The sequence below is a fragment of the Saccopteryx bilineata genome, chromosome 4, assembly GCF_036850765.1.
Source record: "Saccopteryx bilineata isolate mSacBil1 chromosome 4, mSacBil1_pri_phased_curated, whole genome shotgun sequence".
NCBI lineage: Eukaryota > Metazoa > Chordata > Mammalia > Chiroptera > Emballonuridae > Saccopteryx > Saccopteryx bilineata.
The window spans coordinates 36626868-36654552 of NC_089493.1; the positions used below are offsets into that span (position 1 = coordinate 36626868).

A 27685-nucleotide genomic window follows, 5' to 3' on the forward strand; every position below is an offset into this window, starting at 1 on the left:
AGAGAGACAGAAGGAAAGACAGATAAGGACAGACAGGAAGGGAGAGAGATGAGAAGCATCAACTCGTAGTTGCAGCACTTTAGTTGTTCATTGATTGCTTCTCATATGTGTCTTGACTGGGGCGGTGCTCAGGCTGAGCCAGTGACCCCATGCTCAAGCCAGCAACCTTTGGGCTCAAGCCAGCAACCATGGGGTCATGTTTATGATTCCACTGTCAAGCTGGTGAACCCACGCTGAAGCCAGACCTAAGCCAGCAACCTTGGAGTTTCAAACCTGGCTCCTCTGCCTCCTAGGCTGATGCTCTATCCACTGAGCCACAACATGGTCAGGCATAATATGTCTTTCTTAATTTTACTTTCACATTGGTCTTTAACCAATGGATCTTTAGAAATACTTTTGTGCCTGAGCTGTAGTGGCGCAGTGGATAAAGCATCGACCTGGAAATGCTGAGGTCGCCGGTTCAAAACCCTGGGCTTGCCTGGTCAAGGCACATATGGGAGTTGATGCTTCCAGCTCCTCCCCCCTTCTCTCTCTCTGTCTCTCTCCTCTCTCTCTCTCTCTCTCTCCCTCTCCGTCCTCTCTAAAGATGAATAAATAAAAAAAAAAAAAAAAAAAAGAAATACTTTTGTATTCAAATTTATAGAGGTTTGGAAATTATATTTTTATTTTTATTGTAGTATGGCCAGAGAATATGATCTATATAATAATACTTTTAGTTAAGCTTTTATTCATGATGTGATCATTTTTGCAAATGTTCATGAGTTTTTGTAGATCATCTTGGCTCACTGTGCTGTTCAAATGTTCTGTATTCTGACTTTTCTCCTATATTTCTGCTCTGTCAGTGCTGAGAGAGACATGTTAAGATATCCCATTATAACACTAATATATTTGTTAATTTCTCTTTTTCTTTCAATCACTTTTTGATGTTATGTTTGTTGGCTAGGTTTTGTTGTTGCTTTGCTACTTTGATGTATATGAGTTTTGAATTACTTATTTTTTATAATCTGATGATCCTCTTTAATAACTTTTAAAGTTTATGTTGCCTGATATTGATAGGGTAATTCTAACTTATTTGGTTAATTTTTGCTTGTTATATTATTTTGTCCCTTCCAGGTTTTTTTTCTTATATTAGATTTATTTCTTATGATCTCAGACTTGCTCTTAATTGGTTAATTTAGTCTGTTTATTGTGATCACTGATATTTGGGTACATTTCTATCATATTGTGCTTTTAAAAACCTCATGCATTTTCTACTTTTTGCCTTTTTGAAACTGGTCCCATTTTCTTGTTTTCTTTTTCCTCGTCTACTTGTTTAGAAGTCATATTTTCTGTTTCAGTTATTTTAGTGACAACATTTCTATTTTGAACATATATATATATATTTGTGTGTGTGTGTGTGTGTGTGTGTGTGTGTGTGTGTGTGACAGAGACAGAGACAGAGAGAGGGACAGATAAGGACAGACAGACCGGAAGGGAGAGAGATGAGAAGCATCAATTCTTCGTTGTGGCACCTTAGTTTCTCATTATTGCTTTCTCATATGTGCCTTGACCAGGGGGCTACAGCAGACTGAGTGACCCCTTGCTTAAGCCACGACTATGGGCTCAAGCTGGTGAGCCTTGCTCAAACCAGATGAGCCCGTGCTTATGCTAGCGACCTTGGGGTTTTGAACCTGGATCCTCCGCCTCCCAGTCTGATGCTCTATCCACTGTGCCACTTCCTGGTTAGGCTGAACATATATTCTTGATTAATTTGAGAAGTCAAGTCAATCTCTCTAATAGAAACTTCTCATCTCAAATAAAGAAATTTAGAAAGTTCTAACCAAATCATTCCTCTCCTCTTACATGTTATGTTATTGTCTAGTGTTTTGATTCTACCTTGTTGTTCTACCTCCATTATTTTATTTATTCAATGCTTTATATTTAATCTCATACTTACCAATTTATTTTCTTACTATTGTTTCTTGAATCCCATTGCTTCCTTCTGGTCTCTTTTCCTCCATCCACATCAAAATAGTATAGTAGCTCATAGGGGCTGTGAGTGATATATCTTATCAATCTTTGTTTAATGAAAATGTCTTTAACTTATCCTCAATCTTAAATAATGGTTTAGCTGGGAATATAATTCTAAATGGAAGGATTCTCCCCTCCCCCACCATCTTTTTTTTTTTTTGAGGAACCACCATACTTTCTTCCATAATGGTTGTACTACTTTGCATCCCCCACCATCTCAAAGCCATTATCCCATTATGTTCTGGTCCTTAAACCTACAGTCACTGAAATACAGTCACTGATACCAGCACAAGAATAAAAATAGAGCTATAAAACACAGTAGAGGATCCAGAAGACACTTTAATATGCAATTATTTTTTTAAATGACAAGATATTTTATAGAAATTAATGGGAAAAGCTTATTCAACATATAGTATTGTGGAAAATTGTACATCCATTTGGGAAAACAGAACATGAAATATCAATATGTCATGGTACAAACATACATGAAATTCCAGAGATTTAAACTACAAAGTTCTTAAAGAAGATACAGGAGAATATTTTTATAATTTTGATGTGAAACAAAAAGACAGATTTGACTATGTACTACAGCTTTTATGAAAAGAGACACCATGAGCAAAATTAAAAGATACACAACAAACAAGACAAATATTGTATATAACAAAAATTATTTATTATACTATATAAAGAGCCTTTAATAGGTATTTAGGGGGAGAAAAGGGCAAAAGAAACAAGTAGACAATTCATGAGTAAAAGAAATACAGCCTGACCAGGCGGTGGTGCAGTGGATAGAGCGTTGGACCGGGATGCAGACGACCCAGGTTTGAGACCCCGAGGTCGCCAGCTTGAATGTGGGGTCATCTGGGTTGAGCAAAAAGCCCACCAGCTTGAGCCCAAGGTCGCTGGCTCCAGCAAGGGGTTGCTCGGTCTGCTGAAGGCCCGCTGTCAAGGCACATATGAGAAAGCAATCAATGAACAACTAAGGTGTTGCAACGCGCAATGAAAAACTAATGATTGATGCTTCTCATCTCTCTCCGTTCCTGTCTGTCTGTCCCTGTCTATCCCTCTCTCTCCCTGAAAAAAAAAAAAAAAAGAAATACAGAGGACAAATATATTAGTGAACCATGCTAGTAATTTAAAAAATGCAAAGTAAAATGAGATTAATTGGCTGTTAGATTAGCAATTAAATATTATTAAAATATAAAGATTAAAAATTATCTTTAATGTACAATGGTGTTATGAGAAAATAGGTAGCCCTTATTTAGATTACAAATTTTAAAGTACTTTTGGAGAGTAATCTATCAATATGTATCAAAATTTTAAATGTATATATACCTTTCTACAGCAGCTTGACATTTTTGAATTTATTATAGAAAGTAGTGTTTGGATGCATGTACAAAGATGCATTTTCACTGTAATATTTATACTAACAAAGAAATGATATCTAACCTAGATTTCCATCAACAGGGGACATTTTAAGTAAGTGATGCTATACTCATAAAACAGAATGCTATATAGATTATGAAATTGTAAGATGGCATATTTTAAAATAAAAAGCAGGTTATAAAATAGTATATACATTATGATTGTCATTTTGTATATAAAATATGGAAAGTAAAAAACATTAAAAAACAAAGAATTTATGCCAAAATTTGTGGTCTACTATATTTACCAGATTATTTTTCAATTAATTTACTATTTGAAATATACTTGTGTATATAAAAAGAATACATACACACACAAACATATATGCAAACATTTTAAGAACGCATTATAAAAGTGTATTATTTGATAACTATTTGGAAATATTAATGTTCATTTCCTAACTTTTCCCCGTCTTCTGCCTGAAGAAAATTTCTAATTTCATGATTTTGGAATTGAGGTATATCAGTACTCTTTAAAAGAGAAATGGATCTAATATCCATAGGTGACCTTGAAATGGATCACTTGGGCCATTGTCCCTAAAACGTAATGTACTGATTTTGCTAATAAAGTCACAAATTTAATACTCTTTGGTACTTACCTTGTAGGCTCCAGAAAATAAGTCAGGCTTCTGTTCTAAGACACATTCTGAGGACAGGTTTAGGTCCTATAATGATATCATTGCTTCATATTTACCCTGTCTACTTGGGGAACTTGGATGCTGGCTTGGGGAAGGGACAGGAGAAAGCACTGTTCTCTGCTCTCCACTTTAGGCTCCCGGAGAGAAAGGTGTGGGTACCGCATAATACGGAGGCAGAGAAACTCCGATGAGCAGCTGCACTATCTGAACAAAGCCAAGAAAAATGGTGGGCATGTTAGCCGAGTGAAGGAGCTGCTGTTGAGTGCCCTGAGCCCGGAGCAACTGGTGCTCACGCTCCTGGAGGCAGAGCCGCCCAACGTGCTGGTGAGCCGCCCCAGCATGCCTTTCACCGAGGCCTCCATGATGATGTCCCTGACCAAGCTGGCCGACAAGGAGCTGGTGCACATGATCGGCTGGGCCAAGAAAATTCCGGGTAGGACTTTCTGGGTCTTAGCTTTCCGTGTATTTGTAGAAAGGTCTTCCCCTAACATTTATGGGGCAAGAGTACAAAATGGAGGGCCACAAAAAGATGTCTCTGTATTTGACAGTTTGACAGCTTGATTTATAACTTTTCAGTAAAATATGGTCTTTCTTCCTATCTTGGCATATACACCTTCAGTGTGGCCTGGATGACCAGGTTCCATTTTTAAATTCTGGGACTCTTCTAAGTTCTGTACCAGACATGGCTGTGCAGAGAGATTGTATATGGCAGGGCCCCTTCTGTTCTAGTCCTAACTCCTTGCCCCACCCCACAGCCATCCCACAGTCTTATGCACACCCCATGCATGCCCACCTGTCCTTTGGACACTAGCCTTTGGTCACCTCTCATGCCTGCTCTGGGAGGATGGATGGACCAGGAAAGAGAACCAGCCAAGTTCTGGAAATGCGTTTGGTGACTGCATATAAATTATACTCCCTCCTTCTTTTTTCATGGCCTGTGGAGAAAGCATGAGAGATCTCTGCTTTGCTTTTGAAGTGCTCACCTCCCTAGAGATTACCTGTTTACTTTCCAGTTCTTTTACCAATGCATGCTATTGGGCTATCAGACTGTTGGGACCTGCTTCAGGAGTTATATTTGCTCTTCAGGATAGAATAACCTGAAGTCAGCTCTCCTACACAGAGAAGAAAGATGCTAACACTGGATGAGAAACTTTAAGCAATGAGAAAAAATTCTTTCAGTTGAAGCCTTGATTTCCTGCACGGGCTGGCTCTCCTCTGTCTCATGCCCCTCACCCCTCCCAGCCCCAGCCCCAACCCCAGCCCCAGTCGTGGACTGGGGCCAGACAGGCTGCCTGCTGGCTGGGAGCCTGCATTATCTTAACTTGGCAGTGCAGGGCAGTTATTAGGGTATAACTGACCAAGGTTGGTTCCAGCTTTCTGTTCTTTACTAGCATCTGTCTGGGGAGCTGGATAAGCCTGGGTCACAGTTCTTTATAAATTCTAAAGGGAGTATATTTATCTGTAGAAGGGGTCCAGTACTGGAAACTGTGAATTGCACACCTTAAGTTCAAAATTTTCTTCCTTAGGTCAGCGTTTAACCCACATCTTTAAAATATTGTTTACTTATACCCACAGCTTTAGACTATTGTTTATTATAAAATATTGTAGAAACTTGCCCTTGTGTTTCTAGAGAAACAGGGAGCAGAGGAGGAGGGCAGGTGTGTCTCACGGCCTCTTGCTTTCCCCAGGCTTTGTGGAGCTCAGCCTGTACGACCAGGTGCGGCTCCTGGAGAGCTGCTGGCTGGAGGTGCTGATGCTGGGGCTGATGTGGCGCTCCATCGACCACCCTGGCAAGCTCATCTTCGCTCCAGACCTCGTTCTGGACAGGTGAGAAAAAATCCATTGTGTTTCTTCTCTGACTTGAGTGAAGCGTTGAGTTCTGGGTGCTGCAATTAAAATCTCACACCTGAAAGGCAATGAAGAAGATTACAATGTCATAAGCTCCTTCACTGGGTCAAGAACCCAAAAAGGAGAGAATAGGTACAAGCATTCAATGTCCTGTGACTCGTTCTTAGTGTGGCAGCCCTAAGTTCTGCAGAGTATGTGGCTACCGAGTGTATATAAATCAACTTAGTGTTTCTGCATTGCAAATTCCATTTTCAGGTTATAATTTTAAGTTGCCCTGCTGTTCTTTCCACCTGTCAAGACCAATTATATCACCAGCTCTCTGGATAGGTGATAAAATCCTTACAAATCTGCCAGGTTTATTTTAACGATCTTGAACTCATTCTCACTCATGTACTATGTAGCATTTTTGGCAATTAAAGTAGAAGGAATGGTCATGAAAGATGAGAGTTAGTGGAAATTGGGGAATGCTATAACCTGGTTGTATTTAGTTTTCTTTTAAAGATGCCAGAGATAAGGAACCAATTTTTAATTAACTTAAATGAACTGTTCATGGAAGAAAAGCTGGAACAGACGGCACTCAAGCATTTTAGTAGGAAAAGTAGATACTTCCATGGTGGAAATTTGAGCAGTTTGAAAATCTCCATGGAAATTGATTTCCACATTCCTTATTTATAAAAAGTTCTAGAGTTGAATGCAGTCACATTTGACTCTGTGCAGAGTAGGATACCTAGTGCTATGAATGGAAAGAAAATATCTGCCCCAACTCTTGGTGTTACCTCTTTGGATCATCAGAAGATCCTTCTGCACATGTTAGGCAATTGAAAAGTGTCCCCAAGATATTAGCACCCATTTTACCTGTCATAGATGACAACATTGGTAAAGAGTACTGTTCTAAGTAATGGAGGTGTTTTGGTCGAGAATGGAGCCTTTGGGAAGAGCAGGAACAGGGGATGTGGCTCAAGCATGAGCAAACCCAGATGGTAAACCACAGAGGGAGGTTCTGAAAGCCTAAAATGGGTAAGACCCTCCAGTAACAATCCAAATAGCTAGCTTACTGGCACTATCTTTAGCCTTTGAAGTGTATTCACTCATTTCCTCTTCACAGCAGCCCTTTCTGGGCAGGCAACATTATGATCCCTATCCTTCACATATGAGAATGGGAGGTTAGGTGATTTCCTAATTACAGAGTAGTAAGTGCTGGGGCTGAGCATAGAGGTCTGGCTGTGAGATCCACACTCGTAACTATAACAGTACATGCCTCTCAGAGGGATCGAGATCTAGAAGGGGAAAGAGGAGGCTAAAAGGCAAACTAATTTTCTACTTCATCTTTTTGTTTTAGAATAGCTCTATTTTACTCTCTGCCCACTTCAGAAACCTACTCCTGCTGTCATCTCATGGTACCGTATTGCGTGGCTGACTGAAAGGCTAAGCCAGAGGTCCCCAAACTTTTTACACAGGAGGCCAGTTCACTGTCCCCCAGACCGCTGGAGGGCCTGACTATAAAAAAAAACTATGAACAAATTCCTATGCACACTGCACATATCTTATTTTAAAGTGAAAAAACAAAACGAGAACAAATACAATATTTAAAATAAAGAACAAGTAAATTTAAATCAACAAACTGACCAATGGGAACTATGGGCCTGCTTTTGGCTAATGAGATGGTCAATGTCTGGTTCCATATTTGTCACTGCTAGCCGTAACAAGTGATATGACACACTTCCGGAGCTGTGAGGTGTGCGTCCAGCGTCACTGGAAGTAGTGACGCTGCGTTTTGCTCCCACTGACTACCAATGAAAGAGGTGCCCCTTCCGGAAGTGCGGCAGGGGCTGGATAAATGGCCTCAGGGGGCCGCAGTTTGGGGACCCCTGGACTAAGCAGACAATCAAACCATCCCTCATGTTCTTTCTTTCCTTTCTTTTTTCTTTTCTTTTTCACTCATTACGTTCCACTTGTTAATTAAAGCCATATTCATTCCCCCTCTCTGCCCTTCTCTCTCTCTCTCTCTCTCACACACACACACACACACACACACATAATTATCTGAGAAGTTAGTGCTAGGAAGAAGTATTATCCCTTGATAAGCCAACATATTTGCAGACTTAGGATTAAGTTATTTTACTTTTTGTCTTGATTTCTAAATTGATGATTCAGTTGGAGTTTCTTTTCAGTGACTGTTTTATTTCTGATTTTAAATATGATTCACTCTCCTCCTTGTGTGGGCTTTTAAACTTCTACAGGTATGTGTATAAGTTACTATAAATTGACACAAATCCCATACAAGTTTTAGGTGTAGTTTTTGATTAAGTAATAGAAGAAAAAACAAAGAAGTCTTTTTTTTTTTTTTTGTATTTTTCTGAAGTTGGAAACGGGGAGGCAGTCAGACAGACTCCTGCATGCGCCCTACCGGGATTCACTCGGCATGCAGGGGGCGATGCTCTGCCCATCTGGGGCGTTGCTCTGTTGCAACCAGAGCCATTCTAGCGCCTGAGGCAGAGGCCATAGAGCCATCCCCAGCGCCCGGGCCAACTTTGCTCCAATGGAGCCTCGGCTGCGGGAGAGGAAGAGAGAGACAGAGAGGAAGGAGAGGGGAAGGGGTGGAGAAGCAGATGGGTGCTTCTCCTGTGTGCCCTGGCCGGGAATAGAACCCGGGACTCCCACATGCCAGGCCAATGCTCTACCACTGAGCCAACCGGCCAGGGTCCAAAGAAGTCTTTTTTTAATAAACTTTTTTTTTTTTAAGTGAGAAGAGGGGAGATGGTGAGACAGATTCCCGCATGTGCCCTGACCTGGGGCTGCAACCCCTATCTGGGACTGATGCTCAAATCAACCAAGCTATTTTTAGTGCCTGAGGCTGACATACTGGGACTACTCCAGCTATCCTCAGCACCCCAAGCCAACACTCAAACCAATCAAACCACCGGCTGTGAGAGGGGAAGTGGAGAGAAGGAGGAGAGAAGCAGATAATTGCTTCTCATGTGTGTCCTAATTAGGAGTCAAACCTGGGATATCCATATACTAGGCTGATGCCCTGTCCACTTAGCCAATTGCCCAGAGCCTTAATAAACTATTTTTAACAGACTCACATTACTCTTTAAAAATACTTGAAAGCATTATGTTTTACAACATATAAATCTAGTTTATTTGATTGACTATGAAGAGGAGTTCTTGGAAACTGTAAATGCAGACATTGAGTAGGCATATATTTTGGAGTGCCTACTGGTGGTTATTTTTGTTGCAATTTCTATTATTGTTTTTAACACATTAACTCTGTAAAGTCTAAGATTTCAAATCTAAGATTTTCAGTGCATCTATTATATACAGATAAGTATGTTTTTATGTTATGAGTACATTTTTGGAGGAGTTGCTTATTCAAAAGTATTCAAAATGTTGCTTATTCAAAAAGTCAGGCATCATGCAGCATAAAGAAATTCTATTATGAACTTATGTGAATAAGGAATTTTCATACTACTTAAAAATAACTGTCATTTGGTGGATTGTCATATCAAAGTTCCTTCAAGTGGTGGTTATGGCCATATAAGCAGTGAATACAACTAAATTAACCCATTTGTGGAGATTGAGAATATAATTTCTGCTTCCCTTTATTCTTGTTGAGGCTTCTGCAGCGAGAAAACTTGAACCTACTGAGGATGAGAGGAAAACCCGGGTATCTCAGCTTATTTTTAACAAGGTAGTTCTTTTAGTAATGACTAGTATGACAAATTCCGATGGAGATCTACCACAGAATGTGAGATTCTTCTGTTTGCAAAAAAAAAAAAAAAAATCACATATGCTAAGACATTTAGTGTCCTCAGCATCAACAGAAAGCCGGCTAATGTTAAATGTGATAAAAAAGAAAAGTCAGAGGAGGTTTAGATCTGGGCTTCGACCCCATTATGGATGTTTATGGACTTTCATAGAATCGTATACCTAATTGTGATTGTTCTGAGTTTGCATTCACGTTTCTTATTTGTGTACTGACTTTCTTTAAGATACCAACTGAATTTTCACTTCTAAATTCTCAGTTTTGGACTCAGATAATTGTCACTTAAGTCGTTTCCATGTGCTAAGCCTTGAGCCCCCTTCCCATCGCCACCCACACAGCGGTAAACTGAGGTCTGTAGCCACATGGGTGCTGCCAGTGGATATAAATGTTATTACAAAATAGCGTACCCCAAAGTGAGGTTCACTCATTCAGCATGCTGTCTTTGGTATCAAACAGACTATCTTTCTTTTATGAAGAGGTGGTGGTTATCAAATATACTGCTCACAAAAATTAGGGGATATTTTATTGCTTCATATTCATTTTGAAATATCCTAATTTTTGAGAGCAGTATAATAAGATAGTCCACATGGAACTACTACTTTTTAATTTTTTTTCTTGAATTTGTTAGGGTAACATTGGTTAATAAGATTATATAAGTTTCAGCTGTACAATTATATAACAAATCATCTGTGTGTAGTATTTTGTGGTCACTACCCAAAACCAAGTCTCCCTTTGTGGAACTACAACTTTTTAAAAAAATTAATTTTAATGGGGTGACATTGATAAATCAGGGTACATATGTTCAGAGAAAACATCTCTATGTTATTTTGACATTTGATTATGCTGCATTCCCATCACACAAAGTCCAGTTGTCTTCCGTCACCTTCTAACTGATTTTCTTTGTGCCCCTCCCCTCCCCCAACCCCCTTTCTCTCCTCCCCCCCCCAACCCCCTTTCTCTCCTCCCCCCCACCCATAACCCCCCACACTCTTGTTCATGTCTCTGAGTCTCATTTTTATGTCCCAGCTATGTATGGAATCATATAGTTCTTAGTTTTTTCTGATTTACTTATTTCGCTCAGTATAATGTTCTCTTTTTTTTTTTTTTTTTTTTTTTTTTTTTTTTTTTCATTTTTCTGAAGCTGGAAACAGGGAGAGACAGTCAGACAGACTCCCGCATGCGCCCGACCGGGATCCACCCGGCACGCCCACCAGGGGCGGTGCTCTGCCCCCCAGGGGGCGATGCTCTGCCCATCCTGGGCGTCGCCATATTGCGACCAGAGCCACTCTAGCGCCTGAGGCAGAGGCCACAGAGCCATGCCCAGCGCCCGGGCCATCTTTGCTCCAATGGAGCCTTGGCTGCGGGAGGGGAAGAGAGAGACAGAGAGGAAAGCGCGGCGGAGGGGTGGAGAAGCAAATGGGCGCTTCTCCTGTGTGCCCTGGCCGGGAATCGAACCCGGGTCCTCCGCACGCTAGGCCAACGCTCTACCGCTGAGCCAACCGGCCAGGGCCAGTATAATGTTCTCAAGGTCCATCCATGTTGTTGTAAATGATCCGATGTCATCATTTCTTATGGCTGAAGAACTACTACTTTTTTTTTTTTTTTTTTTAATTTTTCCGAAGCTGGAAACGGGGAGGCAGTCAGACAGACTCCCGCATGCGCCCGACCGGGATCCACCCGGCATGCCCACCAGGGGGCGATGTTCTGCCCCTCTGGGGCGTCGCTCTGTTGCATCTAGAGCCATTCTAGCGCCTGAGGCAGAGGCCACAGAGCCATCCCCAGTGCCCGGGCCATCTTTGCTCCAATGGAGCCTCAGCTACAGGAGGGGAAGAGAGAGACAGAGAGGAAGGAGAGGGGGAGGGGTGGAGAAGCAGATGGGCGCTTCTGTGAGCCAACCGGCCAGGGCGAACTACTACTTTTTAATTTAGCTCTAGTTTATGGGCAAATGGTGTGCAAAAGTAATTTTCAATGAGTAGGTTGATTTGATTGATATATTGTTTCAACATTTTAGCATTCAGCTCATTTTCTCTCTATTTTGAATTCAGATTTTTTTATCCTGTCCTAATTGCTTACACATAATTCACTGTCAATAGTGGTTACAAAGTAAATGATATCATTTACTTTGGTCCCCAACCCCCGCGCTGCAGACCGGTATTGGTCCGTGGGCCATTTGGTACCGGTCCACAGAGAAAGAATAAATAACTTACATTATTTCCGTTTTATTTATATTTAAGTCTGAATAATGTTTTATTTTTTAAAAAATGACCAGATTCCCTCTGTTACATCCATCTAAGACTCACTCTTGACGCTTGTCTCGGTCACGTGATACATTTATCCGTCCCACCCTAAAGGCCAGTCTGTGAAAATATTTCCTGACATTAAACCGGTCCGTGGCCCAAAAAAAGGTTGGGGACCACTGATATAGAGCACATTAATTTGTTAAAGTCTTTCCTTCCTTTGTTCTGTATAACTTGTTTTCAAGTAGAACTTTATTAGGGTATCATTTATGGGGGCAGCACGCATGTGACTACAGACCTCAGTTTACCTGTGTGGGTGGCAATGGGAATATACTTTATTGCCCCTATATTTCTCACTTATCTTCTAGAAATATATTTGGTTTCTATAACCTATGAAGGTAAGTATTCTAACTCGGCCACATCTTGAATGAAATGGTGGCTGTCACACCTGCTAGAGAGAGCAGTCAGACCAAGTCCTTCAGAGCTGGTTTAGAAATTCACCTTTTCCATGAGGTTCGCATGTTTTAGTTACTGTTTGTTATAGCAGTTATCAGGGCTTATGCCCCCAAACGTAAACTCCATCTCTCTCCATTTTTGAAATAGGAATTTGTATTAAAATAGCATGTATTTTCATGAGGAAATGGTACTAATTTCAATATTTAGGGGCATGTTCTTAGGCACAGGTGGCAACTTCCACATAGTCGGATTGATTTCAGCTGAGTCCCCTTGTCATACTACTTGGGGGTGAGTGTGTGTATGCACACGTGTGCCTGTATGTGCATAACCTCACCTCTGACTGAGTCTCGCAGAAGAGGAAGCCAGCTATTAAACCATCAGTGCAGGAGTCGGTGGATTTTTTGTTTTTTGCCTCCAGAGATGTTTGAAAATCAGCTTTTCCCAGGATAAGACGTCTTCAAGCCCGATAGTTACAGTTTCCAATGTCGTGCCCAGGCAGAGGGATTTGGTGATGCGGCATGAGGGGTTTTAGTGAATGGGTATTTCTTGTGCCTCTGCTGTGTGCATGACATGCACACGGACGCTTGCAGCTGGCTGCCTGGGCGAGTGCAGAGCAGGCAGGCGGGCAGGTCAGGTGTGGGGAGGGTTGGGGGTTCCCTACAGATTTTGGTACCATTCGTCCAGGGCTCTGATTCTCCAAGGTGGCCTTTCCCTGTGAGTGACTTCTAGAGGGCATCCGTGTTTTATCACTTAATGTGTGCACTTCTGAAAAACTTCATGTGGTTGTAGAAGTTGCAATGCTTGCTTGCCAAAGCGAGCAGGTTGCGTGCTTGTGGCTTTGTGTTGCTGAGTCTGGGGTTTCCAATGCTGTGGAGTGCAGGAGCCCGGTGAACTGCGGTCCTTACATAGCCCTGAATGGGAAGGCTTCGCCAGCTTTGGCAACACTCACTGGAGTCAGTTCATTTGAATTCTACAGAGGCCCTTCCCCAACAATCACCATCATTGGATATGTCCTGGCGTGGGGCTGGGGGAAGGAAGGGGGTAACAGACAGTTCTTTAAAGATCTCAGGTCCCCTCAGGGGCTGCTCTGGAGACTGAAAATGAAGCTCACAGACACCTGTGGCTGCCCTTGACTGTGCACCTCTCAGGCTTTTAGAAGCAAATGAAAGTTTTGTGGCACAATCATCTAACTGCTTGTCGAGGACTTCCAATAACTCCAAGACTGATGATAAAAGAAGTTTCTTGGGAGCAATAAGACAGAATAATACGGTCTGGCTGAAACTGGTATTTTTTAGATACTGTTAAAGTAACTTACTTCAAAAGTGTACTTAAAAATTCATGTCTATTAGGAGTGGGAGTGCTCAGAAGAAATTATATGATTATATGGTTCAAAGTTTGCCTAAAATTTTTGCTTAAAAATAATCTTTAGCAAGTCAAAAATTTCCCTGTCTCCATGTCTGCCTTTCCTGATGCTAATCCATCTTCTCTAATAGTGATTTCTTTGTATGTCATGTTAGCTTTTTCTCGAATTACCTTTACATGTCTCTTAATTGCCCCACTAGTTTCTAAATGATCGTGAGGAAATGAGAGTTAAGCCCTGGATATGAAGGATCATTTCTTCTCGGGCTATCTGCTTCTGTCAGGGTCAGTTTTCCTCATTAGCACTTCAGAGTCTTCTGATGGGAACCTGCAATGTCTCATTTTAGTAATATGTGCCGTGTCTCAGGCCGGCTGGCTGAAATGGTCAGATTATCAACAAAAATGCTATTTCTTTAAGATAACATTTATAAACAGGTAGAAAAAGAAAATGTAGTTCTAATGCACATTCTTGCCTAAATAGTATTTATTCAAATCTTTCCTTTAGGGACTTATAGGAAATGCCCTGTTCTCTTTATAAGAAGATGAATTCTAGCAATTTCATATCACTGGATGTGGTCTCATCAGTACCTTGTGATAGTTAAAGTGTGTACAAAATGAAATTTAAGATTAAAAAGAAAATACTCCTTATTGCCTTTGATGGTTGCCTGAAGCTGTCATTTTCTTAAATTTTTAAATGAACTTTTGTAGGGATGAAGGCAAATGCGTGGAAGGAATTCTGGAAATCTTCGACATGCTCCTGGCAACGACTTCAAGGTTTCGTGAGTTAAAACTCCAACACAAAGAGTATCTCTGTGTCAAGGCCATGATCCTTCTGAACTCCAGTAAGTAACCACGCAGCTGGGCCGTGTTTTATTGGGGAGGGGGTAATGCTATTTCTAGAGGAGGATTGAACTTCTTATTTTATTCAAAAAGGGGAAAATGGCTTTCTTTCCGATTTCTCTGTTAAATTTGATGGCGATTTCAACTGTGATTAACTTGAATAGAAATTGTTCATTGGGTGAATTACTGGTAGTCATTTAAAAAGTGGCTTAAGCCACTTTCTTGGAAAAGAGAAAAATGACCTTTAAAATGTTTACCATTCAGCCTTTTTGCATGTTTATACAGACACGTTACATGGTTGACATGCGTTTATATTTAGCGTTTGAGTTCTGCTTTTACGGATTCATTTGTTCTTTCATTGATTGGTTCATAAAGACATTAAAAATATAGTTCTGCCTTTACGTAGCTCATGGTAGAGAGGAGAACAGGGGGAGGGAGGGAGAGAGAGGACAGGAACCACTGAAAATCTCCCCATGCTGTAATGAAGCGTGTACAGAGTACCACAGCAGTGCTTACAGAGGGGGTGTTTGACTGTGTCTCTGAGGGTGGGCAGCTGGAAGGAGCTGGTCTGGAGGAACGGAATGGAACGACATGAGCGAGCCAGGAGCGGCAGGTCCTGCAGTGGCAGAGCAGAGGGGGAGGGGACAGGGTTGTAAAATGCAGCGCTGAGGAGCCACGGCACACCTCGGGTTGAGAAGGCCTGGAAGAGGTTCAGATGGGAGGATCAAGGACAGGTAGGCGTCCCTGAAAGCTTACTCTGGTTTCCAGGTGGAGGCCTGACTGGAGAGGGCACAGACAGGCGTGGTGCCCAGTCAGGGTCGTGAGGGACAATGAGAGCCTAGACTAACGGGCTGTGGAGGGGCCAGGACAGAAGGGGCCTGACGCAGGAAATACGGGGCTTAGAGGAGGGACGTGAGGAAGGTGGTTCCTAAGATATGTTTATGTTGTAGCCTTGCTATTTTTCTCATTATGTAAATAATACCTGGTTATTGTAAACATTCTAACACAAGAAAAACATATAAGGAAGAAAATAAAAATCACTAGAAATACACCCCCCCAAGATAACCGCCATAACTTGAGTGATCATTCTTTAATAGCTCTATTGATTGATTGACAGATAGTTAGAAAAGAAATATATATATATATAGAGAGAGAGATACATACATACTTATATACATAATTTTATATAAACAGCATAGCATCTTATATAAAAAATATGAGTACTGCCCTGGCCCGTTGGCTCAGTGGTAGAGCATCGGCCTGGCGTGCAGGAGTCCAGGGTTCGATTCCCGGCCAGGGCACACAGGAGAGGCACCCATCTGCTTCTCCACCCCACCCCCTCTCCTTCCTCTCTGTCTCTCTCTTCCCCTCCCGCAGCCAAGGCTCCATTGGAGCAGAGTTGGCCTGGGCGCTGAGGATGGCTCCATGGCCTCTGCCTTAGGCGCTAGAATGGCTCTGGTTGCCTCAAAGTAATGTCCCAGATGGGCAGAGCATCGCCCCCTGGTGGGCATGCTGGGTGGATCCCGGTCGGGTACATCTGACTGCCTCCCCGTTTCCAACTTCAGAAAAATACAAATATATATATATATATATATATATATATATATATATATATATATGAGTACTTTGAAAGAGGCTCTTCTTTTATTTATTTATTTTTAATTTTTATTGATTTTTCTGAGAGGAGAGAGAAGGGGGGAAGGAACAGGAAGCATCAACTCATAGTAGTTGCTTCTCATATATACCTTGACCAAGCAAGCCTAGGGTTTTGAACTGGTAACCTCAATGTTCCAGGTTGACATTTTATCCACTGCACCACCACAGGTCAAGCGAAAGAAGCTTGCTTTGATCATATCTTGTTTTTTGTTTCAGAGACATACAGATGGACAGATAGGGACAAACAGGAAGGAAGAGAGATGAGAAGCATCAATTTTTTGTTGTGGCTCCTTAGTCTCCTTAGTTGTTCATTGATTGCTTTCTCATATGTGCCTTAACTGGCGGGCTGCAGTAGAGCGAGTGTCCTCTTGCTCAAGCCAGAAACCTCTGGGCTCAAGCCAGCGACCAGGGGGTCATGTCTATGATCCCACACTCAAGCCAGGGACCCTGCACTCAAGCTGGTGAGCCTACTCTCAAGCCAAATGAGCCTGCACTCTAGCCAGCAACCTCGGTGTTTCAATCCTGGGTCCTCTGCGTCCCAGTCTGATGCTCTATCCACTGTATCCACTGCGCTACCACCTGATCAGGCTGATCATATCTTTACTTGACTTTCCCACCCCAACACAAATTAGTTAATATAACTAGAGGGTGGACTTCGTACCTTCTCCCATCCATTAATAATTATTTAAAAGAATACCTCACTTCTAACATATACAGATAAGCTTTTCACTTTTCAAAAAATCAGACACTACATACAAATACTTCTCTGCATTATGCATTTTTACTTTTTAAAAAAATTAGTATTAAGTGAGAGGAGGGGAGGCAGAGAGACTGACTCTCACATTTGCCCTGACCAGGATCCACCCAGCAAGCCCAATAGGGGGTGATGCTCTGCCCATCTGGGGCCACTCTGTTGCTTGGCAACTGAGTTATTTTAGTGCCTGAGGTGAGGCCATGGTACCATCCTCAGTTCCTGGGGCCAACTTGCTCGAATGAACCATGGCTACAGGAGGAGGATAGAAAGAGAGAGAGGGAAAGGGGAAGGAGAAGCAGATGGTCCCTTCTCCTGTGTGCCCTGACTGGGAATCGAACCCGGGACTTAACGCATCAGGCAGATGCTCTACCACTGAGCCAACTGGCCAGGGCCTCTTTTTTACTTCAAAATGTGAAACCCTGGCCGGGTAGTGGGTTAGAGCATCCTCCCAACATGCTGAGGTTCTGTCCCTTGTCAAGGCACATGGAAGAATCAACCAATGAATGCATGGATAATTGGAACAATCCATGAAAATAGATCAATGTTTCTCTCTCTAAAAATCAATCTGTAAAATTTTTTTTAAAAATTGATGTGAAATCCCTTCAGGTCAACTGGGAGAGAGCTAAATGAATCTTTCCAGTGATGGCATTGTCTGAATTGTTCAATCACTTATCTATCACTAGGCCTTTATTTAATATAGAATTCCTTTTTCCCCTAGCATTATAAATATTGCTGCAATAAATAGAGATGTGTTATTGAACACACTTCTAAGTTTGTATCTTGTTTGCGTACTGTACAGTTTACTGTCTACCTGGTATTCATTTGACCCAGCTGCTACACCAGGTATCGGTTGCTTTGCTTAGCTATTTATTCTTGTTGGGCCTTTATATTATTGTTGCTTATTTCTCAAATAATATGTATATCCAAGTTTTAATCCTCAACTAAGGGTTTAGGAGTCCCTTCTTCTGGGCAACATATGGGGCTTTGTTACCTAGATTTTATCCAATTTTAGAGCTTAATGTTTGAAACAACAGCAATCTTTGAGGTCATATTATGCCACTTTATTTATTTTTTTATGTCCAGTACTCCATGCATCCATTTATTTATTTTTTAATGAATGCTTTTGGTGACATTGGTTCATGAAATCATACAGCTTTCAATTGTACAACTCAACAAAACATCATCTGCACACTGCATCGTGTGCCTATCACCCCAAGCAAAGTCTCTTTCTGGCCCCATTCCCCCGCTTTGCACAGTCCCCCAACCTCTACCCCTTTCCTTCTGGCTATCACCACACAGTTGTATCTGTGTGTTATTTTGTATACATATATATAAATTATATATGTATATGTGTGTGTGTATATATATATGTATGTGTGTATATATATGTGTATATATATGTATGTGTGTGTGTATATATATATATATATGGATATATATGTATGTATGTGTGTTTTTTTGCTTAATCCCTTCACCTTCTTTTATCTATCCCTCCAACCCCCCTTCTCGCTGACAGCTGTCAGTCTGTTCCACGTATCCAGGTGTCCGTCTGTATTGTGTTCATCACTTTATTTTGTTCACTAGAGCCAGAGCAGCAGTTCAGAAGCCAGAACTCAGAGCAGAGTGTGGTTGTATGGGTCCCGGCTGCCTCGTGGCTGGCCGCTGACCTCCCCTCCAGCCTACACACTTCCTCGCTGACACTCCTACATACTCTTGGACTTCGGCGCTGGTTTTGATGAGAGGAAGAGGGAAACACACAGAGTGTGCTTCTCAAATTATATGGGGAAGAACCAGGTTCCTTTGTCTTTTTTAATTTCCAAAGTGTTATAGACAGTCACTTTTGTAAAATGTATACAAAATAAATGACTAGAAAAGTGAAATAAAGGTATAAAATACAAGCCCTAGTTTTTAAAAATATTATTATTATATTCAACTGATTTAAAATTACTCTGTCAGTTGCTATAGAAGTTTCCAAATGCTTACCCTCAATTTCTACTGACCTCTTTGTGGACTGGTAACAGACCGTCCTCTGAGCAGCCCGGGAGATGACCGCACAGGGCTGTGGGCGTGGTTAGGTCTTGAAGAAGAGAGTAGAGAGGGAACAAAGGAGGAGTCTGAAGGTTATGTGAGGTCAGAGACCCTGAAGACAGCCATTGGGTACATCCTAGTTGGGCCAGTCTGCCCTTACCTGCCCAACAGGACATTTCCCTTGAACCCAATACACCCCCTACTCCAGTTCTGGAAAGCAGTTTATGAGTAGAAATGGTAAATTGTTGGATGAATGAAAACTGTAGAGAAAGTCGAGAAGACTCCTAAATGCTTTTGGGGCTTCTGACACCTTCTTGACATTTATTGCTACTATTCACCTTTCATAAAATAATCTGAAGGCCCGGCTGACACCAGCTATTAAGTTGACGTGCAGGTAGGGAATGTGCAGCTGGGACATTTGACATCAACCACGGGGAAAAAAAAATTAACTTTTTCTGCTCTTTCAACCCATCAACTGATGTCACCTCACATGTGTGTTGCCATTTCTGCCTCTGGTAAGGGGAGATGTGCCTAAGAAATACAGTGCCACACTGGCACAGGAGGACCACCAAACGCTGGGTTATGGGGCTTCTCTTACTTTCAGAAATTATTTAGAACTAATTTCTGTGCGGCAAAGTGCTCCTTAGAAAGCAGTTTTCTTCCTGTTACAACACTTTGCGGTAGAAAGCCTTCTGTTTGGCAACGCTCCTCACAGTCATTTTAGCCCGCGAGGCATCATATTGTGTTGTCGTGGAAGCTGAAAGCATCATCTGTGTAAACGGGAAGACGGAGGCTGTGGCGTTCCCGCGACAGCTGACAACGGCCGAATTTGAGAGACTCACAGAGGGTGGGGCCGGCGTGCGATGGAGCTGCCACTGTGGCAGTAAATGACTAGACTTTGTTTACGGTAAATCCAAATCTAAGACATCTTAAGAAAATTGTCTTGCTTGTTTAGTAGTCATAAAACAGTTGTCAAAATGAATTTATTCTGTTCAGCATCACTGTTAGAAAATGGATTCTGTTTCTCCTGGGAAGTTCTCACTGCCAGGAGAGGTGGGCCTTTGCTATGCTAGATTTTCGGCATCTGAAAGCATAGGCTTTTTCCTTCTGGATTATTTATCTAAACAATTTTAAGACTCAAAGGATGAAACTTATTACTTGAAAGACATAGAGAGTCGGAACCCGGTAATCCTGTTTGCCTGTTCTGGACAGTTCACGTAAATGAAATCATACGAAATAGGGTCTTTTGTGACTGGCTTCTTTTACTTTATGCGAGGTTTTCAAAGTTCATCCATGTTGTAGCACCAACCAGTACTTCATTCCTTTCTATGGCCGAATAACATTCCATTGTATAGAATATATCACGTTTTGTTTATCCATCAGTTGATGGACATTTGTTTCCGTTTATAAGCTATTATGAGTAATGTTGCTGTGAACATCCGTGTATAAACTGAGGATTTATTTTTATATTTTTAGTCTTTGTCTCTGTGGACTGGGACTTGTACAGGTACACAATTTTGGCTATTTTTAGATTTTTAGAATTCGAAGACACAACTTCTTTGTGGTGGTAGAAAGCCACAGAGCACGTGTCACGGGGCGGAACACACTAAGGGTGGTGAAAATGAAGCACTCGTCCATGCAGCTGGGGTCAGTTTTAAGGAAGATGAACTTAAAACAGTTTTCTCCGTACTTTCACTTGAATAATATTTTTCTATGGTGTACATAAAATATGCATGAACATGCATATTTATCATTTCAATTATGGTGGTGTAATTGGCAAAACATGCAATATTTGAACAGATAGGAATGAATTCTTATTCCATTTATGAGCGTTGTCCTCACACCAGCCATTGCGCTAGGTAATGGGGATATGATGACAGACAGACAGGGTCCGTGCCCTTGAAATGCGGATGCCCGATTTCTTGGAGGGTGGGAGCGTGGGAGCGTGGCTGAGGGCGTGTATGAAGGCATCCAGCTTACAGATCAGGGAAGCTTCCAGAAGGAAGTTCAAGCCAGCTGGGACCTGAAGGAGGAATGTGGATAGATAACAAGAGAAGGGAAAGAAAGGAGAGGAGGTGGAGGAGAGTGTTCCTAAGCAGGAAGTTCAGCGTGTTCAGTGCGTGGTCCGTTCAAGGAACTGAAATGAAGGCCCAGGGTGAGGTGTGGTGGCAGCTGGGGATGAGGAGCAGGGAGAGACGGGCCCCCTGGATAACTGGGCCAGGCAGTTTGGACTCGACCCGCAGAGCCGGGAGTCATTAAAGAGAGCCACCTGAGCACACCTGCATTTCGGCCGTGCAGAGGGGCACACTGTTTCCTCTGTGGTGAAAGGGCAGGCTGTCTGCTGTGGGGGACAGGGAGGGTCTGAGGACATGGGGACACTCGGAGTCACTGTGGAGAAGGGTTTGAGACAAATATTTTACTTCTGCATCATCAGACGTTATGGGGGGAGGCGCCCCCAGGGATGTGGAGAAGCAGCACACTTGCATAATTGTGGTTCATTATATCCTGCCTTAATTAGACTGAGTTGCCTTAATTAAACTGAAAATGCCAATAAAAACAGAGAACAAAAACCGCCAAAACAGATTCTGTGGATGATGGAGAGCCAGCATCCTTCATTCTCATTACAGTCAAAAGTTGGCAGTTCCCCCCGTTGGTTACTCTTAGTTTGAAATTGAAAACCTGGAAGAGAAGCTAGTTATTTTCCTGCTTCCAGGAATCAAGGAGTCCAGCGTGGGGGTCAGGGCAGGGGCTGGGGAGAAGATTTCCCTGAGCTGTTACTTTGCAACCCCAGGGAGGCCACAGTATCTCTGATCCTAGCGTCAGAGGGGACCTGAATGCAGGCCGGGCCGGGCCAGCGGAGGGGACACAGCCTGCATGGTGGGATGGGGTGGAGACCTCAGGAGACACGTGCCTGCAAGCTTTGCTCCCCGAGGAGCTGAGGCTGGGGGGGCTGGCAAACTGATCTGGGCTCAGGGAGCTAGAGATGGTGGACACGAAGTAGGTCTGTCTGACTCCAGATTGGTGGTCTTCCTGTCCTCAGCCAGGCGCCACCAGAGGCTGGATGCTGACAACCTGCACACAGGGGGCAGTGTGCCCACTGTGACTGTCCGCACAAGGCCCACCTAAGGGGGTAGGGAGCGAGGCTGCGCAGCCGTGGTTATTAGTTTATGTTTATTAAACTCCCTTCTATGAGCACCCCCCAGGGGTTAAGAGTAGACTAATCTCACTTTCTGACCATCCTTATATGTGTATTTATAGCTGGAAATGAGATATGCCATGAAATGGTTTGGGACAACTAGATACGTATATTTACAAGGCACGGCCACACCTCTGGGCCGGGCGGGCAGTTTAGTCTGCCCCAGCTCATCCAGGCTTACCCTTCCCATTCAGCCATGGCACATCGTGGGGAGGGCAAGTCATCTTTTAAAATTTCACCCTCCGTGCCCAAGTCAGAACCTTTTTGATCGACTTGGCCTCCTTTCAGGAGAAGGCTGGCATTGCGTTCACACCTGGGCACGTCCTGTGCTTCCTTTCCGCAGAGCAGTGAGTCACGGCTTTCCTCCTTCTTTGTCCAGGTGTGTACCCTTTAGTTGCAGCGAGCCAGGAGGCCGAGAGCAGCCGGAAGCTGACCCACCTACTGAACGCCGTGACCGACGCGCTAGTCTGGGTGATCGCCAGGAGCGGCGTCCCCTTCCAGCAGCAGTCCGTCCGTCTGGCTAATCTCCTGATGCTCCTTTCTCACGTCAGGCACGCCAGGTACGACCCCTGCAGGGGCCCCCTCGCTGGGTCCGTGGGTTGGGGCACGCTCAGAGGGCAAAGAGCTTTGGCAAAAGTGTTTTCAAGTTTGAGATGGATAAGGTAGAACTGTTCCCTTTAAAGGAAGATGAACCCCTGAGAGGGAATGGGGAGGGTTCTTCATCAGCGCAAACACTTGGAACCAAAGGTCAGCGCTAGTGGGCACTGAATGACTGTCCTATGGCGCCTAACACGGTCTTCATGGCATTCCATGGTGCCTCGTCTGATTTTTAGTTGCTGGGGATCTCTGCTTGTTTCCGGAGTTCTAAAAGGGGCAGGTCCTTCCTTAAAGTGAACTGCCGCCCCTCCCCGCATCACCTAGGGCTGGAGCTCTGACTGACGTATTTTCTTGAAGAGGCTAAGCCCTGCTTTTCTAGTTCGGCTCTTGAGGTTGGTGATCTGGGGACGTGCACAAAGCCTTCCCTGAGACTTGTTCTTTCCTGTGATGACCTTGGGTATTAAGAATGAGATCTAAGGCTCTGGCCGGTTGGCTTAATGGTAGAGCGTCGGCCTGGCGTGCAGGAGTCCCAGGTTTGATTCCCGGCCAGGGCACACAGGAGAAGCGCCCATCTGCTTCTCCACCCCTCCCCCTCTCCTTCCTCTCTGTCTCTCTCTTCCCCTCCCGCAGCCAAGGCTCCATTGGAGCAAAGTTGGCCCAGGTGCTGGGGATGGCTCTATAGCCTCTGCCTCAGGCGCTAGAATGGCTCTGGTTACAACAGAGTAACGCCCCGGATGGACAGAGCATCGCCCCCTGGTGGGCGTGCCGGGTGGATCCTGGTCAGGCGCATGCGGGAGTCTGTCTGACTGCCTCCGTTTCCAGCTTCGGAAAAATACCAAAAAAAAAAAAAAAAAAAAAAAAAAAAAAGAATGAGATCTAAGAGACCTGGTGAGTTGATAGCTCTTTGGGAAGGCAGGGCTGTGGTAAATTGCATGTCATGTCCGATGATGGCAGCCCTGCCCTGAGGCTGACAGAGGGGAGAGAAGGAGGAAAGTGTAGGGGCTGTAGGGAGGTCAACGTACCACTCAAGAATGTTAGCAAGGGCTAGGAAATGACCACCTCCGCCTGTTTAATGATTATTCGGCACACAACCAGAACAGATATAACGTCGTTATTCATGGATTCCGTATTTGTGAACTTGCCTGCATGCTGATCTTCCTTTGTAACCCCCCAAAATGATTACTCACAGTGCTTTTGGGGTCATTTGGGTACATTCACAGAATGGCAACAAATTTGAGTTGCCCGTACTTACATTCCCAGCTGAGGGCAAATACAGGTAGTGCTCTGCCTTCTTGTTTCAACTCTCAAACTGTGACAGGTGTCCCTTGCACTGTCTGTTTAGTGCCATGTTCTTGCCTTGTTTTTGCTTTTTGTTGGAGATTTCATTGTCCACAAATGGTGTCCAAATATAGTGCTGTGTGCCACATAGTGTTCCTACATGCTACAGGTGGGCTGTGGTTTGCTTTATGGAGAAAATGTGTTGGATAAGCTTCATTCAAGCATGAGCCATAGTGCTATGGGCCATGAATTAAATGTTAATGAATTAACAATATCTATTAAGGTGTCTTTAAACAAAAACACAGGTGCAACAAGGGTATGTATGAATGGACTGATGAAAACGTAAGCAGAGGCTCCCCGGTCCCTAACCCTGTACTGCCCTCAGGAGCAGCAGTTCAGCCTCCGCCCGCCCAGTGTTCGTGGGGACTGGATAGGATGTAACTACTGTGAACAATGCGAGTCGATTGTACTTTGTGTCAGGCTCTACGAGGCCATCGCAGTAGGTGATGGTACACAGAGGTCACAGGACATTGTTCTTGCCCTTAAGTGTAGATTACTGAAGGAGCCAGATGCAAGAACCATAGAGCAGAGGGCTCAGGGAAGTGCACGCGTGTGCGTGGATGTGCACGTGTGTGGGCTGGTTATGTTGAGGAAGATTCCAGTGTTCCTGTCGCTACCTCACAGTAAGGAACCTTGGTGACCTTTTTGTCCCCACAGTAACAAGGGCATGGAACACCTGCTCAGCATGAAGTGCAAAAACGTGGTCCCAGTGTATGACCTGCTGCTGGAGATGCTGAACGCCCACACGCTTCAGAGGTGCAAGCCCTTGGTGGCCGGGTCCGAGTGCAGCCCAGCAGAGAAGAGTAAGAGCAGAGAGGGCGCCCAGAACCCCATCTTGGTAATGCCCACCCCTGAGATGAACAGGCTGCAGAGGTCAGCAGCTGAAGTGTGAACTCTAGTGCAAATCGTGAGCCCCCGCGAGAGTGGGCGGGCTTCGTCTTTCAGTGTGGTCCCTCCTTCAGTTACGGTGGGTTCAGTCTGTACCATTTTTTCCTGACCTCCCTACTTCCCAGGAGTCGGTGTGAAAAAGCCGGTGTTCCTTGTTACCAGGAGAGCGCTGGAATGCAGTTTGTCTTGCCGGGCCTCACAGGACATCAGTGTGGCCCCTTGTTTACTACTCATCACTCTTCCACCTCTTTGGAAAAACCATCTTTGAGGTTTTGTAATGAATGGCGGCAGTGTGACCCGGAAGGGTTGGGAGAACATGGCACTTACAGGAAGTGGACTAACCTTTATTGTGCGACCTGAACTGCCTCTGAGGATAGACCTTTGTAAGCTCTCTCTGGGCCACTTGATGGTAGGACTGAAAACCACGATGACAATCAACGAGTCGAGTTTCACACACCTACCTCACAGACCTGTGAGGACTGATGTCAGGACTGTTGTTATGTTGAAGGACAGAGGGATTGTGACCTAGGGAGCCAGTGGTCAAGCTGGGATGAGAGCCATGTTCTTCCCTAGATCTTCCTGCCATCTTCCTTCCCTCCTTATGTGCATTCAGAGAGCCTGCTAATTATTTAGGGTGTGTGTGAGTGTAAGATCACTTTCATGGAGGACTGTGGAGATTTCAGTCTCTCTGCCCCTGGAATTACCCTTCCTTAGAAACTCTCTGGTCCCAAGGGGCCTGGTGTGTGTGCTGGCGAAAGGCCCTGTGCTTGCAGGAATAGGGTTCTATCCTGTAAGGGGGTGACAACCATACTTTCCTGGGGCAGCCATTGCCACCACCATCAGCCATTCAGAGACAGGGCTGCCCGTGTGCAAGGCACATTACTCCACGGAAGGATGAATAGCTAGTGTGTCAGGTTCAGGATCAAACTGTGTAGACTTGATGAGCATACCACTTGAATAAGACCTGATTTGTGAACTCTACTAAAAAAAGAGAATATTTAGTAATTATTTATAGCAAGAAATAATTCTTTTACACCCTAGGGCTCTTTAAAATATTTTCTTATAAGAATATTTATATGGTGGACTGGGTAAAATAGAAACCTAGTAAAATATTAGTTCTTATTCCAAGTGGAACATAGATAGGACACGATGATAAAACACCACAAATTATAATTTTAACTTTTTAAAAATAAAAATTTTCGTACAAATTTTCAGGAGCATAGTGAATGCATAAAATGAGTTACATCTGTTTTGAAAGTTAGCAATTAAATAATCATGTACTTTTTTGTGATTTAAAAAAATTACCTTGTGATATATGAGATCAAACATTATCTTTTTAAAAATAGGTTTACTTTGGCTAGCACATTCTGTATTTATTTAAGTCATTAGGAGAATTCATTGTTCTAAAGGTGGTTTCTGCTAGTGGGACCTTGAATAAGTCTTAATTCTGATGTCAGTGCAGTTTTACTAAAGCTGAGCAGAACTGTTTCAGAAACACTGGGACGATTCCCTAGAGAACACACCGTTGTCTGTATTCTCAGGTGTTCTGAAATTCTTCTTAGTGACTCAGTGTTACGGCCTTATTAACCCTCTGAGTAGTACGAACGTTCATGTACGTCCTCGTGCCTCCTAGCCATCCAGAGTACAATCATATAAATATTTTATTTTAAAAATGTGTAAGGCAACATTAAAAAAAGGCAGATGTACTTGTTTCCATAAATTGGTTATCAAACAAACATAATTTTAAGTTAATAAAACTATAACTGGAACTAATTTCATTGTTTAAAAAACTCCCACCAAAACCACACCTCACTCCCAGGGGTCAGTGAACATGAAAAAAAAACTCACTAAAGGGTTAAGAGTCAGTACAGAAAATAAGCTTGATTTTATAGGGGCCAGGGGACCAGGTCAGTTTTCTTTCTTTCTGGATAGCTTCGAGCCCCCGTGACAAATGGGGACGCGTGGCTGGAGTGGGAAGAGGGAGGCAAGAAGGCAGCCTTGAACAATTATTTGCTGATGAAATTCTCTTAATTGTATTTATAAAATATATAGATTAAAAATAATAAAAATAAAAAAAACCAGAATGAGGTCAAAGCCATTGCCACAGTACTTTGTAGTGAGGGTTGAATGTTGACGCTCTTGGTAGGCAGCAGACTAGACTCGGCTTCAAGCACCCTTCTATGCCTAATCCGGTGCTGTCCTGGACGAGCGCGCTCCCGTTTCCTTGGGAAAACGCGTCCGTGCTCGCTACTCATTTTCTCAGATGCTCCTGCACGCTTCTCGAGGCTGCTGCTTTCACTGTATCTGGATGTAGCCCATCAGGAGCATGTGCTACTTCTGGTAAATTCTCGGCTCAGGTCTCACGTGCGTGTGCTGAGGATACAGGTCAGTTAAATCCACCGAGAAGCCTCCGCAGTTAGTCTTAGACTGGGTTTGGGCCAAGCAGGCTGCTGAGATAACATGATCTGTAGTTTAAAGATGTTCTTTGGTTTTTGTATTTGTTTGGTTTTTAATATTTAGGGCCCTTTCCCCCTTCCAGGTGAAGAGTTTTGAGTCTTTGTGCTCATCTGCTCCAAAACTGTCCAATAAGACATTTCTAAGAAGAAACCGGTGTATAAGGTCAGGCTGCCATTTTTATGTTTTGGGTAAA

The 27685-nt window shown here is 43.3% G+C and overlaps 1 protein-coding gene across 1 annotated transcript in view; it reads left to right on the forward strand.

Annotated features, from left to right (window-relative positions):
- Positions 1–25083, forward strand: part of ESR2 (estrogen receptor 2) — a 60344-nt gene extending 35261 nt beyond the window's left edge. The window contains exons 5-9 of the mRNA XM_066274812.1: positions 4206–4505; positions 5761–5899; positions 14447–14580; positions 22592–22772; positions 24805–25083. Of these exons, the coding sequence (XP_066130909.1) occupies positions 4206–4505; positions 5761–5899; positions 14447–14580; positions 22592–22772; positions 24805–25039 (989 nt within the window). The 3' untranslated portion in view covers positions 25040–25083. The remainder of the gene's footprint in view (positions 1–4205; positions 4506–5760; positions 5900–14446; positions 14581–22591; positions 22773–24804) is intronic.
- Positions 25084–27685: the final 2602 nt, after the last annotated feature.